A 17,855-nucleotide genomic window follows, 5' to 3' on the forward strand; every position below is an offset into this window, starting at 1 on the left:
CTGCAACATTTTCACTATGATGTTTTAGTAATCCAAACACATCTCTTTAAAGGCCCTTAGAGATTGTGTTTACATAAGATAATATCTAAGGCAACATAATCAGTTGTTTGTTTCATAATAAAATTTAATAATAATTTTTGTGACCATGTTCTTTGAACATGGCACAGTTCAACCAAGCATACAAATGTTCTTGCTATTGATAAGCCTCAGTAGTTAGAACCACTTCCCATGAGAATCTATAAATGAAAAAAGGTTCTCTGTTTCCTTATCTGAAAACCTGACTTGAAGGAGAAAATCATTGACACTTTTCTCTTAAGAAACTCCCTACCATGAAGATTCATCTCTTTTTCTTTATTCTGCTTTTTTGGGTCACAGTTTTACCAGGTAACATAGAAATGTTTATGGATGTATTTGTGCTAGTGAATTTGAGGTAATATCCGTTGTTTCTTGTTAAAAGTTTGGTAATCACATCAGGATTACAGCTTTTTTACACCAAAAGTATTGTGATACTCCAGATTGAGCCCTAGAGCAGAAAAAAGAGGACAATAGCAGGAAAACAGGTAAAGTGTAAATGAAGTCTGTACTTCGGGTGATAGAATTATACCAATAATAACTTCTTCATGCTGATAACTGTGCCATGGTTAAGTTAGATGTTACTATAAAGGAAGTTGGCTTCTACTATTTTTGCAACTCTTCTGTAAATCTAACATAATTTCAAAATGAAAGTTAAAAAATAATAAGATTAATACACTAGTCTCATCACCTTCATCCTGCAACAATGAGTTAAAATTTATTCTTGCTGATAAAAATATATATTCTTTAGCATTATCAACTGGTAAAGAGTAGATGGTTTAGTATTAGGGAACAATCTATTTATCTTTTCCTTTTTTAAAACTTATGCTAGCATATTACTTCCAATTAGTAGAAAAAAACCTTTCTTAATATTCTGTTCTTGGTACTATGAGCAAATTATGTTGCTTCTTAGCCTTTCCTTAAATATTTCTAGTCACTTCTCTTATGTCTTTGAGTACTACAGATCACATGAATGTTGAGTGTAATACCTTGTATATGAGCTCTATTATCTGAGAACTTTTTTCCCCTCAAGAACTTCGTCCTCATTTCAGGTATGTAACCAGATTCTCTTCTGAATTAATGTGTAAGTATTAATTGTACAAAAATAGGATAGTAAGTTTTGGAGATGGAGCAATCACTGAGTCTATGCCCTTCTTTTTAGAGTTTAAGGTAGAAGGATAAGATCAGCTCTACTCACTTTACGATTCCAGCACTGGAGTCAAGCTCAAATTCACTAACACTCAGGAAAATATTTATTTTTAGAACCAGGATGACATTTTAGGCCCAATGAAAGTCATAACTGAGGTCTAGGAGACTAAATTAACTTATCTTTCATTGTTACTATTATAGAGTCCATCATGAAAATCTAAGAATTTACATATAATATAGTAATAAATTATCATTTAAAGGTCACAAGAAGATAAAATTCTAACTAGGGGTCAAGCATCTATAAAGTAACAAAGTAATGCAGTTGTTAATTTAACTAAGAAAATTACTTCCTCTTCCTTCATTCAAAATATTGTTAGAAAAAGATCACTGAATTTTTTTCCAGCTCTAGAAAGAGGCAAAGTAAAATTTTTATTAGCATTCAATAATTTTTTTCTTTTAATTTCAACAGTATATAATATTAATAAATCACTATGCCAATTGGTTTTATGTTTTATTACCTTTTTTCTTATAATAACCACATCAAGAGTCTCTACTAATAACAAATTATTCATGCATTTATCAACAAATTTAAAAATTGACACGTTTTGTAGATAAAGAAATTATAAACCACTTGGGAAATATAGTGATGTAGATTACAAAATCAATATTAAGTATTTGTATATTTTTACTATATTTACAAAAGGAGGCCATTGTCTTTGTTAATTATACATGTATGAAACTTTAACAGAACTTTTACCATTACTGATGAAAAAAATCTCAAAAGAAAAACAGTATGTCAAGATATATATTTTCTCCACAAAATTAGAAGTATGATATGAAATACAGACATTTTAGAAAATATTAAAATAGGTGGTACCTTTTCTTTTATCTTATAGGTAGTTCACCAACATATGGTGATTGAACTAAACTGAATAGTATTAAATATCACTTATATAACAATCTTTTAGAATTCCCCAGTGTATTTTATATCTTGTCTCATATCGTGAAAGTTCTAACTCAAAATTGAGGTAGAAGAATATCCCCACTCTCCTATGAAAGGAAATTTCCAGTAAAGTTGTAGTTTTTCTCTTCATAGTTTAGAGCTTACAAATGCACTGAATGTCTAGAAATAAGGTATTATTTTATTCTCACCTATCATTTCACTTTGTCTGCCAAATTAAAAAATGTGCTATTGCCCATAATCACTTTTCTTTGAAACTGGTATGTACTTTGGTTATGGGATTGATAGAATAGGTTTGTGCTGAAAGGATAGTCATTTCCCATTTCTAAAGAGGTGAATGGTAGCCTAAGGAATAAAATAGCAGATGAGTAAAAATAAGAAATTATGAATTGAAAATATTTTAGAAATTATCTAGCTCATTTTTAGATTGTATATTAAGTAAGGCTTTACTATTGTTTCCAAAAAATCCTCTAGTATGTATTATAAATGTTATATAGCAGAGCAAAGAAAAGAGAAATTATTTTCTTGAAAGTGATCAGCAGAGACTTCAGAGAGAAGATTGTATTTGAACAACATATCTGAGAAAGACCATGTATGTTTAGCTTATCACAGTATCACAAGAACAGTGATTTTAAATGAGAGTCCGCTTCACCCTCATGGATATATTAGACAATGTCTGAAGACATGAAGGTTGTCACAACTGGCACTACTGGCATCTATTAGATAGTGGCCGAGGGTGCTACTAAACACCCTTTAGTGAGCAGGATATATTCCACAGCAAATAACTGTCCAACCCAAATGTCAACTGTGCATAGGGTGAGAAGCTATGAGACTTGCATAGAACTTAACAAGGAGTATACAGTTGAACCTTGAACAACACAGGTTTGAACTATGACGATCCACTTACTCATAGATTATTTTCAATAAATCCTATAAATGTACTTTTGCATCCTTATGATTTTCATAACACTTTTCTTTAGTCTAATTTGTTATAAGAATACAGTATATAATACATATAACATCCAAAATATGTAAATCAACTCTTTATGTTATTGGTTAGGCTACAATCAATAGTAGGCTATTAGAAGTTAGTTTTGGGGGAGTCAAAAGTTATATTTGCGCCCGACCAGGCAGTGGTGCAGTGGATAGAGCGTTGGACTGGAATGCGGAAGACCGAGGTTCAAGACCCCGAGGTCACCAGTTTGAGCGTGGGCTTATCGGGTTTGAGCAGGGCTCACCAGCTTGAGCCCAAGGTCGCTGGCTCGAGCAACTAGTCACTCAATCTGTTGTAGCCCCCTGGTCAAGGCACATATCAGAAGTCAATCAATGAACAACTAAGGAACCGCAACAAAGAATTGATGTTTCTCATCTCTCTCCCTTCCTGTCTATCTATCCCTCTCTCTGACTCCCTCTGTCTCTGCCACAAAAAAAAAGAAGAGTTATATTGTTATATTTACATGTTTGATTTTGCAGAGAGTGGTACCCTAGGCCTTGCTTTGTTCAAAGGTCAATTGTACTTAATAATTGAATGAGTGGATGAATGCTTGCAAAAATGAATATTAGTGACCCAAGGACACAAGTTTGGGGAATACTTATATTTAGAGATCATAATGAGAAGAAGACAATAATTTTAGAAAGGTGAAACAAGACAGAGAACTAATAAGAGAAGGGGTGTGGTCAATCAAACAATACTGAATATTGAGCAATAGTGTCAAATATGACAGAACTCTGTCTAAAAAGAGTACATTACAGGTTTTGGTCACTAGCAAATCATATATGAATTTGATAATAATAAGTCCTCAGAAACTGTAGACTAAATAATGATACTTAGAAGTTAACATTTAATCTATGCAAAGTATTCTTTCTGCTATAAGCCAAATTCTGCATGTGTCAGTTATAGTGAGAAGAAAGATAATTTTAATGAAATAGTTAGGTTTTTTTATCAGCTACTTATACAACAATATGAACAATATAGCTTAAGTCTAAGTGTTTACTAATAAGTATCATTTCTTGACACCAATTGTTGGAAATACAAACAGATTGTCTAGGAAGAATAACCTGGTCTTTAAAGGGACTGAATGGGACATAAAACCATAATTAATGGCAGAGACAAGCAGTAAAATTTATTTGATTTCATATCACAATTATACTAAAATATTTGAGTCTGCCCTTAGGTCAGACCCTAGCGAAATTCAGAATTTTTGCATACAAATTGCTTTTAATCTCATTATATAAATACGGCCATTAATTATTAAAAGTGATGTATATACAAAAAAGACTCCCAAACAATGGGCTTCTAAAAACACATGGGTCTACATACAATGTGAAATATAAAATTGAAATATATTTGGCTTGGAATGGATCTTAGAGTCTATCAAACAGCACCCCCCCCCCCCCCAATTCCCCAAGTGCCTGCAACTATCCTAGATAATAAAGACTTCTAGTGAGTGTCAATCTCTAAGCTATAAGAACAAACATGTAGCTTGGAGCCCTGGTAATTTTTGAAACCATGTCATGGCCAACAATAGCCACACCCCTTCTGGACATTCCCACTTTTTAAAATCCATGCTCCCATCGACATGTGTCTAAGTTAGATCATTTCTTCAGGGAATAAGTCCCAAAATACCAAGGGGAATTGTAAGAAGTCAGACAAACTGCTTAACATTGCTTTGCTCTCTCTCAATATTCTAGAAACGTAAAATCAAGTGGACATAGAAATCTCTTGAAGGACTCATAAAGCACAACGTTCTGTCTAAACAATGTTTGTGAAAGCAGAAAAGGGGAAATCCAAATACAATTTGATGACTATAGAGGCTAAACCTGACAGAGGATAAATTATGAATCGTTCGTTTCCTATTGCCTTTGGGAACTATCCTTAAATTTCTCTCTAATAACCGGTAAGGCAGCTAGTTGGCACTCCTCATGTAGGTCCAGAACACTTTCTGATTTCCAAGATTGACCGTGAGCCAAGGCATGGTACAGTCACTGAAACTTTCCTTGGTAAAATTTTCACAGTCATAAAATGGAAGCGGGGCTTTTTCTTTGGCCCTGTTCCATGATCTTTTACAACTTGAACTTTCTCCTTTTTAAAATATAGGTGTGTCATAGCTAGAGTGCTAATTTTAGTCGTTCTTTCCTTCTTACAGCCAGAAAGAAATATCCCCAGTATGGTAGCTTGGATTTGAGGAGAGAGTGCAAAAAGGGTAATGGTCGTTGTAAAGTTGAGTGCCATGAAAATGAAATTAGAATTGCTTACTGCATGAGACCTGGAACGCACTGCTGCTTGCAGAAGTAATTGTCACAGAAGAAGAGAAAGAGACACACGGTCCAAGAAGGGAGGATCAGTGTCACTAAGCCTTCCTGGTACATCTGTCAAGGCCTGTGTATCTCTGCAATACACAATCAACTAAATAAAATGGAATGCTGAACCATTCAGAAGCGGTTCTGTGTCATATACATATCTGGTGCCTTTACATTGCATTTTCTCTTGATCTCTTGGTACCAGAGTCAGCAGAAATTATTCTGTGGAAGTGCCTAACAAATATTCAAAGATCTATGTGCCTCGTGTAAGTTGACGTAAGTAATATTGTGAGAAACCATAGGTCAAAGAAATGGGAGGAGCATATTTCTGAAATACAAGCTGACAGTAGAAAGGTGGTGATATTTTATTATTAAATACTGATCAATAAATAATCCCATTAAAAATTTAAATCCACAAGGGCTTGGAAGACTAGAAATCAGAAGTGCAGATTCTCTGCATGAGAGATGCAGATCGTGAAAAAATAATGACAATGTAAGAACAGGAAAGTGAAGACAATCACAACAAACTCCAATTGCAATTTCTTCTTATTATTTAGTGGAAGAAAAAATATGTATCAAGAAATAGAAGAGGGGGGCCTGACCAGGCTGTGACGCAGTGGATAGAGCGTCGGACTGGGATGCAGAGGACCCAGGTTCCAAACCTCAAGGTCATCGGCTTGAGCGCGGGCTCATCTGGTTTGAGCAAAAAGCTCACCAGCTTGAACCCAAGGTCACTGGCTTGAGCAAGGGGTCACTCGGTCTGCTGTAGCGCCACGGTCAAGGCACACATGTGAAAGGAATCAATGAACAACTAAGGTGCCACAATGAAGAATTGATGCTTCTCATCTCTCTCCCTTCCTGTCTGTCTGTCCCTATCTGTTCCTCTCTCTCTGTTCCTGTCACCAAAATAAGAAAAGAAAAGAAAAAAGAAGTAGAAGAGGGGGTAACAAAGGAGGAGAAGTATTTCATAAAGGTGAAGAGGCTATCTTTAATTAAATATTTTGACAAAGAATGCCAGATAGCTGAATTTACCTTCTCAGTCCTGGAAAATGACCGTGACTGAGGGTAAAGGCAGCAGAAGAATGAAGGCATAATCTTCACTGTTCAGCCCCACTCTGCCTGAGTTCCCCTTACTACTACTTTCTGTGATGTCCACGGTAATTTCTCCACAATACTTTCAGCCATACCTCTGCATCACATAGTTTCTATTCAAAAAGTCCAAAAGTCAGCTTCTTTTATGAGTTTAAGAATACAATTTAGTAATTAGTATTAATTTAGATTTTTTTTAAAAATCAATACCATGGTATAGTAATAGAAACAGTTAGAAACCTCCCCCCAAATACAATAGAATAATTATTTTTGGTATGGTAGTCAAACTAAAAAGAAGGGAAATTCTTGAATGGATATATGTGCATCAGACTGGGATTCATATAAGAAGGCAAAGAATTTCTGGGCCCCAGCTCCTCTCTCAATATTTTTATTATGAAGTCTCATTCCATTTTCTAAATGCAAATATGAGATCTAAGGATGTGTGTTCATACTAACCATTATCTATCTATTACAGTGATGTGCACGGGAAAACAATTTTTTCTATTTTGGAAAAGTTTCTAGATACATTTTTATCACAAAAGACTGTTTAATTTTCAAGGTTCATTTTTTTATTTAAGTGAGAGAAAGGGAAATAGACTCCCGCATGCGCCCCACCAGGATCCACCAGGCAACTACCCACTCACACCCCTTCCCCATCTGAAGCTGATGCTCTGCCCACCTGGAGCCATGCTCTCAACTGAGCTGTTTGTAGCTCCTGAGGCTGAGGCTCCAAGGAGCCATTCTTGGCCTGAGAGCCAATGCGCTGGAATCAATCGAGCCATGGCTGTGAGAGGGGAACAGAGAGAGAAAGAAGGCGGAGGGATGGAGAAGCAGGTGGTCATTTCTCCTGGGTGCCCTGACTGAGAATAGAAACTGGGACTTCTGCATGTGGTGGATGTTCTACCACTGAGCAAACTGGCCAGGGCAAGGTTTATTTATAATAAACATACAGGTTCCCAGTATGAAACAATTATATGTTAAGCAAACATTGGAGCCTTATATGCATTATCTTTCACATGTTTTAATAACTTAAAATTGACATTGATTGTTTAATGTGTTCCCTTGTAGCATAAATATCTCCCAAAGTATTTATACAATATTTATTTAAACAAAGTTTCTCAACCCCAGTACCATTGATATTTTGGTGCAGACAATTCTTCACTGTAGGTCGTGCATTGTATCTTTAGCTGCAACAAGTATTTCTGCATCCTGAGCCTTTACCAGTCCTTTGTCAATAACACTTCCTTCTCCTAATTGTGACAATCATTGTCAACTATCCTCTTTGAAGGGCCTGGTTTAGAACCCCTACTTTATAATTAAGCACTCATTCTCACAGATATTTAATAAAGAAAAGGGAAACAAACCATTCAGCAAAGTTTGCAGGTAGTTAATAAATTCCTGTGTCTTGTGAGAACAAATTTCTATTTGAAAATTTCCTATGTTATTATATGTGGAACAGAGATGATATATTGGTGATTTCAGAAAAAAAATTAGGCTAACCTTTGGATAATAAGTATATAAGCCATGTGGAGAGGGAGATTAGTAAAATTAAATGCTTATTATAAAGGTTTGATTATTATTTATCCTACTTATGCAGACACTGGGCCATCAGTATGTCAAGACCTATAAAGTAGAATTGATAAACCTAATATACTATTAGGATGGGGCAAGTAAGAATTGAGGTTTTCAGTGGACACTGAGTAGTAGTAAATGGTGAGATGTGTTCTAGACACTCGAGGCATCTCTGCCCATGAACTAGTCTGTACTGGTAGACTTTCCATTCTTCAGAGTTTGACAGAGAAAATGAAAACCATCTAAATCCTGAGCTGGTCCCTCTTAGTATAGTCCATTGTATATTTAAGCCACAAGCTTCTGCCTTCAGTCCAAAAGACAAATATGACTAATTTGAAGGACAATGTAAATCTATGAGTATCAACTGTGAAATTTAATGTCATTTTCTGCAGAAATCTTCTATTTTGTGTGATAATATTCACTGAAAATTCTAGAAACCCTTTTGATGAAATTCTTTAGTAGGTTTTTCAGAGAGAAAGCACTATCACTAATTATTTATATTGTCCTCAGAATTAATTATCAAAAAAAAATTTTTTTTTAATTTATTTTTTTATTATTTTTTTATTTTTTTTAAGGTTTTTTTTTTATATTTTATTTTATTTATTCATTTTAGAGAGGAGAGAGAGAGAGAGAGAGAGAGAAGAGAGAGAAGGGGGAGGAGCCAGAAGCATCAACTCCCATATGTGCCTTGACCAGGCAAGCCCAGGGTTTCGAACCGGCAACCTCAGCATTTCCAGGTCGACGCTTTATCCACTGCGCCACCACAGGTCAGGCTATCAAAAAAAATTTTTAAAGAAGAAAAAGAAAAAAGCAAATGCTTATAAATGCAAATATTTCTGGCAACTTTCTTGCTCACACATGGTGATTTTCATCACACTTATTGTCAAAACAGCTAGATAATATTAACCTCATTAACTCTAAAGACCTGAAATTTTGCATTTTTCCTTACCTTGATCCAAAATCTAAATTTCCTAAGGACTATGTATTTCCCTTCATTTTTAGTTTCCTGTAAGTCTTGATCAGCATTGACCCTGATAAACTAGACACCACCAGGTGTTGGATACAATAATTTTGTTGTTACTTAATAGCTCAATACACTCTTGAATCAGTTAAAAAACATTATATTTAAATGAGATCTATCACTATTAAACCCCAGCACAGGACTTGAAGGAGAATAATTAGAATTCAACCTGATTTCAAATATTCAAACCCAACCCATTTCAGGATTCATTTCACTTCAATGTCCTGGGGCAAGAACAATCTCTAATTTCAATTAGTAATTTATTTAGTCAAAGCAACATTTGATTAAAGGGTTGCTTCTTCCCAGGTATAATGTCACAGGCTTTGGATTTGAGGATAATTAGAGCTCCTGTCTTAAGGAACTGGTCATCGTTGATCTCAAACTGAGCTTTAAGTACTATCTAGTTAGATAAAGTTAAAAAATGAATAAGACATAGGATCTGCCCTCTGCAAAATCAATGTCGATTCATAACATTGACAGCATGTGAGCTAGACACTGTGTTCCATACCCCCTTTCTCACTTATTCACACGTTCAGTAAGTACTCTTTGAGAACTTTCCATGTGTTAGCCATAATATAATATTCGGGCACATCAATAAACAAAGCAGGCGATATTTTCTACCTTTGTGGTTTTCATATTCTATATGTGGTAATAAATACAAACAGAGAGCATTATAAATAAGCATATTACACTTGAAAATAATATATCAAACAGAGTTAAAGTACCCAAAATGATGGTGGTTACAATAATTTAAATAGGATATTTCAGGGAGCCTTTATTGAGAAGGTGACATTTAAGTAAAATAATAAAGGAAGTAAAGAAGTGGTCACAGAAGCACATGAGCTCTGTGAGGGACACATGTGAAGCAAGAGTGGTTGGGATAGAGTGATTCGGGAGGACAGGTGGTCAGGGCGAGAATGTGCTGATTACTCAGAGCTTTTCAGGCACTAGAAAGGACCTTGCCTTTCATTCTGGGAGAAATTTAATGGGTTTTCTTTTTTCTTTTTTTTTGTGTGTGTGTGACAGAGACAGAGAGAGGGACAGATAAGGACAAACAGACAGGAAGGGAGAGAGATGAGAAGCACCAATTCTCTTTGCAGTACCTTAGTTGCTCATTGATTGCTTTCTCATATATGTCTTGACTGGGGGGGGGGGGGTGCTATAGCAGACCAAGTGACTCCTTGCTCAAGCGAGCATCTTGGCCTCAAGCTGGTGAGCCTTGCTCAGACCAGATGAGCCCATGCTCAAGTTGGTGACCTCAAGTCTTGAACCTGAGTTCTCTGCATCCCAGTTTGATGCTCTATCCACTGTGCCACTGCCTGGCCAGACTTCAATAGGTTTTAACCAAAAGAAAAACATGATTTGAATTTTGTTTTAATTTTTTTTCTTAATTGAGAAGCGGGGAGGCAGAGTGGCAGACTCCAACATGCACCCTGACTGGGATCCGCCTAGCAAGCCCCCTACCATGTAATACTCTTTCCATCTGGAGTCATTGCTCCACTGCTTGGAAACTGAGCTATTTTAGTGCCTGAGGTAAGGACATGGAACCATTTTCAGCATCCAGGGCCAACTTGCTCCATCTGAACCATGGTTGTGGGAGAAGAAGAGAGAGATAGAGAGATATGTGAGAGACGGAGAGGTGGAGAAGCAGATAGTTGCTTCTCTTGTGTGCCCTGACCAGGTATCAAACCTGGGATGTCTATATGCAGACAATGCTCTACCACTGAGCCAACTGGACAGTGCCAAATATTTGTTTTAAAGAACTTCTTTGAAATATTTTCATAAGGTAGGAGGTCTTGAAATTATATAGGTAAGACATTGTGGTAACTCAGTCCAGGGTGGTAACAATAAAAACAATAAGGAGTGGAGGGGCTCTGGATGTGTTATAGGTAGAGTTAGAGTCCCTTAATCACTCACCCAGAACAACTAACTGAAAATCCTGTTACAACTGAAAAATCATCGTACTAATGTTATGAATATTTTCCTAAAGTCCAACACAAAGGCCTTTTTAAATTCTTCATCTTGCTAGTCTCCTGAACACTGCTTTAGTCGACCAGTATTTTGACAATTATTAGTTGACTTTTCTATTTTTGATAGTCTCTTAAATGCAGTGATCTCCAGTGTTTTGTCATTAAATCCCTATTCTTGTTTTACAAGCTTTCCTGAGATTATCTTGTTCACTACAATAACTTCTGCTGTCAGCAAGTACTTTTTTTTCCCCTTCCCAAACCACAAAGCTTCATTTATCACTGGCGATGGCACCTACTTACCCAGCTGGCCTCCAAATGCTTTAATCCTGATATGTCTAAAATAGAACTCATTTTACTCACAAAAGCTAATGTCTGCCCCCCCACATTTTATTGTCTATTTCACTGTTGTTCTCAACCACAAGGTGTTAAGGACTAAAACACTTGACATCATTGCTGCTTTACTTCCAGTACTCTACCCTCCAACCCAGAAGTTTAACTGGGCTGCTTTTACCTTGTAACTACACATTCACTTTCTTCTCTTTGTTTGAAATCGTATTAACTTAATCATCATTATCATTATTTTTCATTTAGAATTCTTTAACAACCCTTCACATAACTTCTCTGCTACATAACTTTTGAGTAAATGGTGTTTAAAATCTCTAGAACTTCTTTACTCCATTCATGGTCATATTATCCAACTACTCAGCTTTATAGGTGTTTGCCAGGTGTACCTAATTTGACTTTGCTGTATTTTTTAATTAAGTAATTAATTTTTTCTATATTTATTTTTATTGATTTTAGAGCTAGAGAGAGGGAGGAAGAGAGAGAGAGGAAAACGGGAACATCAATCTGTTTCTGTATGTGCCCTGACCAGCGATCAAACCGGTAACGTCTGCAATCCCGGACCATGTTCTGAACACCCGAGCTATCCAGCCAGGGCGTGACTTCACTGTATATTCTGAAGCTCATGCCCGTATCACTTCAGTCACATTAAAAGTCACACCATTCTTCATCAATCACAAATTCTTTCAAAATACCCTATCAATGTTTAGGCTTCCTCTCAATTCCTTGAAAATATGCTATTGGCTTTTAGAGACACAACCAAAAGTAAATCTCCTGCGAAGTTATTGAACACACAGGAGTTCAGAGTCCAAGACGACTAACTGTGAATCTTTTACTCCTCTTCTATTCCCTCTGAAACCTTGTGCAGAGTGAACTCCAGTAGCTCTTATGGGTCAAACAAGAATGGTTATATCTCCTATAAGGTTGTGAGAGCATTAAATCAGATAGTAAGCTGCTCAGTAAAAACCTAAAACCTAATGAACCCCTGATAAAGCACAGCTGTTAATAATGGCTGTGGTACCAGTAGCTCTGGTAGCAGTAATGGAAAAATGGACTTTTCCAGGAAGAGTTTGCGGTTCTTTATTCTGTGCCACAAGGACATTTTATTTATATTCCAGAACTGTCTTCACAAAGGGTGCTGTATTGTTTCTATTTCTGTGTTATCATTTCTCAACAAACTCTGGCTGCCTTTTGTAGGTAAGAAGCTCGTGGTTTCACTCATTTTGCGTTTGTGCTCAGCCCAGGACTGAGTATGACACAGCTGTTTTATAAAGCACACTGTAGGGATCATAAGAGAAGGCATTCTCTTCATTTAACAGTGAAAATGAAGAAATTTCAGTGAGTTTTAAAGAGTTATTGTAAAACTCTGCCAGAGATCGGCAACTCACTCATACCGATGTTAATGCAAACCTCCTTTACTAGTTGTGGGCTACAATCTATTTCTGTATCTATTATATGACTCATTTGATGCCACACAACACTCTGAAGTAGGCATTATTATTAAACACACTTTACAATGGAAGAAGCTAGTATAGAGGTTAAGTCATTGACTCAGCTGACATTGGGGAAAAGCAGATGGAGAGATTGTAATACAACCCAGAGAGTTTTTTCAGTATATCACACCCTTTAGATTCTTATCCATGATAACATGTTCATTCACTCGGGCATTTTGTCAGTTATTTGCCCATTTTTTAAGCATGTTATTTCTACCATTTTGCTGCATGTTGAACTACATGAGCAAACAAGGCAGACAGCAGACCTGATCTAGTGTATTAAGGCTAGAGGTTTGTGCTTCCACTAGAGTAGGTCATAAACTAATAGCAATGCTTCATCTGGGGTCAATTTTAACAAGGAATCCAAAAGGGAGATAAAAACAAAGGATATGCAAATAACCTGAATGTGAAGGCTTATTAATTTTTCAAAAATGTACAAGAAGTTTACATATTTTCTCATTATAGCTCTTAAAATTTCACAAAAATCTCAGATTTATGAGGAAAATGAAATAGAGTGAATTAAATCATTTGGTCAATATATCCCAGCTAATAAATAGAGTATACAGGATTGAAACCTGGTCATATTAGATTCTATACGATCCGCCTTTTCAGATACATTATACAAACTTCCACTGACCCATGACCTTGCTCATACCTTGATTTCAACTTGGACCCAGTAAAAGTTAAGATCTTCCAAATTTAACTACTCCTACTTTCAACTCTGCCTCTCTATTGCAGGGAGCATCACAGATGGGCAGAGAAATCATCTATAGCTAATTACCTCATTAGACTAGGAAAATATATGCCAGACATTTCTCCTGAGAGGGTGAAGAGCTTCCCACAAAGCCTAGGAAAACTATCATTAAATCTACTGTACGGGGCCACTGAGTTTTTAACCACTGCTTTCCTAACTGAGTTGCCGCTAAGCATGACTTGCAGGACTTGTTACAGGTTGCTATCCACAGTATATCTCCACCCTATTTGTAGCACTTTATTCTCGCCCAGAATCCCTTATATAAGAGGATATATATCCCTTTAATTGTCCAAACTACTGTTTGCATTTATCTCTTTACATGGAAATTGATTAACACGGGTCTCATTTCTCCAGTGATGTTGAAAAGGTACAGAGGTATCAGTAAGTGAAAGAGATGTTTGTGTCCTTCTCCAAATAGTCATTCATTTTTGTTTGTATTGTATGTGGCCTACGTTAACAGTTTTAATCACCTCACATAAATAATTATGCACATGTGGATGACATTTGTATAGCTTAAAGTTTATACTGTATTACCTAACCAATTTCTACAAAAATGTTATGGGATTGTGTAAGTCTCATTGATAGATTTCACATGCTAGCTGTGATTCTAAAATGAAATATTTTTTTGCAAATAACCAAGAGTAATACAACCAGTTTGGTGACACATGCTTTTTGTTCCCAGATCATATAATTCTGTGTGTTTCTTCATGATTGAAGTCATTTTTTATCTTTTGAAACAGTGAGGAAATAAAAAGGATATTAGTCTATTTTTAATGTTACCAATCATCATTATGAATCCATACTTCTCTTTTCTGAATTTAATATATCTTAAAATTAAACACGGATTTGGTGAGTTGATAAAATATTAGGGTCTTAGGAATGTTGATTAGTTTAAAAAGTACTTATCCCAGCAAAAGTTTTTTTTTTTTTTAAAGTTAAATACGATAATATATCACCTTCTATCCTACTTTAAATTATACTTTGTATGGCTCTGAAGTAACTTTAGATTTCACCAAAATTTACCAGCAGCCAGAGATTCTGTCATCGTGAATTACTCTCCTGTTCCCACAGGAGATACATATATTCACATGTCAAAACCCATCTGACAATTCTTGCACTTTAAGCTTAACTTACTTTTCTTTTCTACTGACTTTATTAATGATAATAAAGTATGTACATTTGAAATTCTCTCTACATTCTATATATTTGAAGTTTCTGTCCAGTTCTCAACCTAATACTTGCAGAAAATTAGGGACTCAAATAAACATCTGACATATGGAATTGGAATGAAACCATTCTGAATTTCAATTAGGCAGGCAATTAGGGTTTATGAGTTGACATTATATAACTTTAATCTAAATTCAACTTAATTTTTTCTCCATATTTTAATGAAATTATTTTTCTTTATTTTTCCTGATGCATACAAAATTTAATATTCAAAATATATTTGTCATATATTGTTTATTTATGTAGGTACGTAGAATGACTTATCCAAGATAAGTATAATGATGAAATTTGGAGGAAGAGTAAATAATCCTGACTTTAAAAGAACTATTAAGAAAAACTATCCTGCCTGACCAGGCGGTTGCACAGTGGATAGAGCATCGGGCTGGGAAGAAGAAGACCCAGGTTCGAGACCCCGAGGTCTCCAGTTTGAACTCGGGCTCATCTGGTTTGAGCAAAAGCTCACTAGCTTGAGCCCAAGGTTGCTGGCTCGAGCAAGGGGTTACTCGGTCTGCTGAAGGCCCGTGGTCAAGGCACATATGAGAAAGCAATCAATGAACAACTAAGGTGTTGCAATGCGCAACGAAAAACTAATGATTGATGCTTCTCATCTCTCCGTTCCTGTCTGTCTGTCTCTGTCTATTCTTCTCTCTGACTCTCTCTCTCTGTCGCTGTAAAAAAAAAGAAAAAGAAAAAAGAAAAACTATTCTAAAGTAGCAGAAATATTTACTTCCATTACTATTTTGTTTAATGTATAAACATAACACTGTGAGTTTAGGATCTCAGAACACCTACTTTAGACAATTCACAATCAAGTAAAAGGCTAACTAAAATGGGCCTCCTCCTTTTACTAAGCCTATAATGTATAACAAAATGGTGTTTTATGTATATATCTAAAGTGGTTTTGTTTTCTCAATAAATTACTGTATCAGTAAGTATCTTCATGCCCACTGTGTACCAATTATTGGGCTATACTGGGTAAGAGGTAACAAAGAAATAGAATAAATCATAACTAACATTTAAAAGTTTATATTTTGAGCCCTGGCCAGTACCCTGACTGGTTGGCTTAGTGATAGAGCATTGACCTGGCGTGTGGAAGTCCCAGGTTCACATAGGAGAGGTGACCATTTGCTTCTCCATCCCTCCCCCCTTTACTTCCCTCCTGCAGCCATGGCTCTGTTATTGATTCCAGCACATTGGCCCCAGGTAATGAAAACGGCTCTGTTGAGCCTCTGCCTCAGGCACTAAAAATAACTGGGTTCCAAGCATGGCTCTAGATGGGCAGAGCATCTGCCCCAACTGGGGGTTGCTGGGTGGATCCCGGTCAGAGTGCATGTGAAAGTTTGTCTCTGTATCTCTTCTCTTCTCACTAAACAAACAAACAAACAATAAATAAATAAATAACAGTTTATAATTTGACTTCAAGAATAAAATCATAACAAATGTTTTAGAAAATGCATATAACTTAGTACTAAATTATATTATGTTATTCATTCATTATTTATCATAAAGTAACAAAAATATTACCTGTAGACTGGTGAAAGGGACATATCCATTTGTTCTAGTATAATAAAACAATATTAAATTAAGAACTGGATTTGGAATGGAGAATAAAACATTGGATAAATAATTGTATGAAGAGGCAGTATGAGTAGGTTTAAAAAATTAAGAATACATGCAATAGAACTTACAGATGTTTTAAATATTGTAATCATCATTTAATCGTCATTTACTCGCATGAGCAAGTAAATCTGGTCTCAAAGTAAGAAAAAAGGTGGGAAGGCAAGAACCCTAGGAGCCAGCTGACATTAGGTACTGATGTGAGACATAAGATAAAGACATGCATTTTGTACAAGTAAATGTCTGAGGCTTGGTCACTTTCTGAACTAAATGATAAATTGTGCTATCTAACAACCTGACATTCCAGAATTTTCGTCTCCCACAAATATGATCTTCTGACTTAGAATAAATTTTTTTTTTCTACCTATGGCAAGAAATTTCCCAAATGAAAAACTGGATTGATAACTTTATCTTTCTTGATTGCAGGTAGAAGTAACTTGGAACCAAAGTATAGATTTGAGAGATGCGAAAAAGTGAAAGGAATATGTAAAACGTTTTGTGATGATGATGAGTATGATTACGGATACTGCATTAAATGGAGAAATCAGTGCTGCATATAAAACTCTGGATAAGGTGTTCTTAGGGTATATTCCTAAAAGTGGGATAGCTGAGCAAAAGGCAGTGTGATTTTTAATTTTTTGAGGAATCTCCATACTGTTTTCCATAGTGGCTGCACCAGTCTGCATTCCCACCAGCAGTGCAGGAGGGTTCCCTTTTCTCCACATCCTCGCCAGCACTTATTCTGTGTTGTTTTATTGATGAGCGCCATTCTGACTGGTGTGAGGTGATATCTCATTGTGGTTTAAATTTGCATTTCTCTAATGATTAGTGATGTTGAGCACTTTTTCATATGACTATTGGCCATCTGTGGAGAAATACACCCCCATGTTTATGGCAGCATTGTTCACAATAGTGAAGATCTGGAAACAGCCCAAGTGTCTGTCAGTGGACGAGTGGATTAAAAAGCTATGGTACATATATACTATGGAATACTACTCAGCCATAAGAAATGATGACATCGGATCATTTACAATAACATGGATGGACCTTGATAACATTATACGGAGTGAAATAATTAAATCAGAAAAAACTAAGAACTATATGAACCCATACATAGATGGGACATAAAAATGAGACTCAGAGACATGGACAAGAATGTGATGGTAATGGGAGGTAGGGTGGGGGGGTGAGGAGGGGGTGAGGAAGGAGAGAGGGGGGTAGGGGTGAGGGGGGCACAAAGAAAACCAGATAGAAGGTGACAGAAGACAATTTGACTTTGGGTGAGGGA

At 36.0% G+C, this 17,855-nt stretch overlaps 2 protein-coding genes across 2 annotated transcripts; both read left to right on the top strand.

Annotated features, from left to right (window-relative positions):
• Positions 1-329: 329 nt before the first annotated feature.
• Positions 330-5,477, top strand: LOC136389551 (beta-defensin 110). The gene is made up of 2 exons (XM_066361390.1): positions 330-384; positions 5,329-5,477. The coding sequence occupies exons 1-2, from the start codon at positions 330-332 to the stop codon at positions 5,475-5,477; spliced, it is 204 nt and encodes a 67-aa protein (XP_066217487.1).
• A 1,054-nt stretch (positions 5,478-6,531) lies between these two features.
• On the top strand, positions 6,532-17,127 carry LOC136388469 (beta-defensin 110). Its single transcript, XM_066360298.1, has 2 exons — positions 6,532-6,547; positions 16,994-17,127. The coding sequence occupies exons 1-2, from the start codon at positions 6,532-6,534 to the stop codon at positions 17,125-17,127; spliced, it is 150 nt and encodes a 49-aa protein (XP_066216395.1).
• Positions 17,128-17,855: the final 728 nt, after the last annotated feature.

Source organism: Saccopteryx leptura, chromosome 1, assembly GCF_036850995.1.
Source record: "Saccopteryx leptura isolate mSacLep1 chromosome 1, mSacLep1_pri_phased_curated, whole genome shotgun sequence".
NCBI classification, from domain to species: domain Eukaryota; kingdom Metazoa; phylum Chordata; class Mammalia; order Chiroptera; family Emballonuridae; genus Saccopteryx; species Saccopteryx leptura.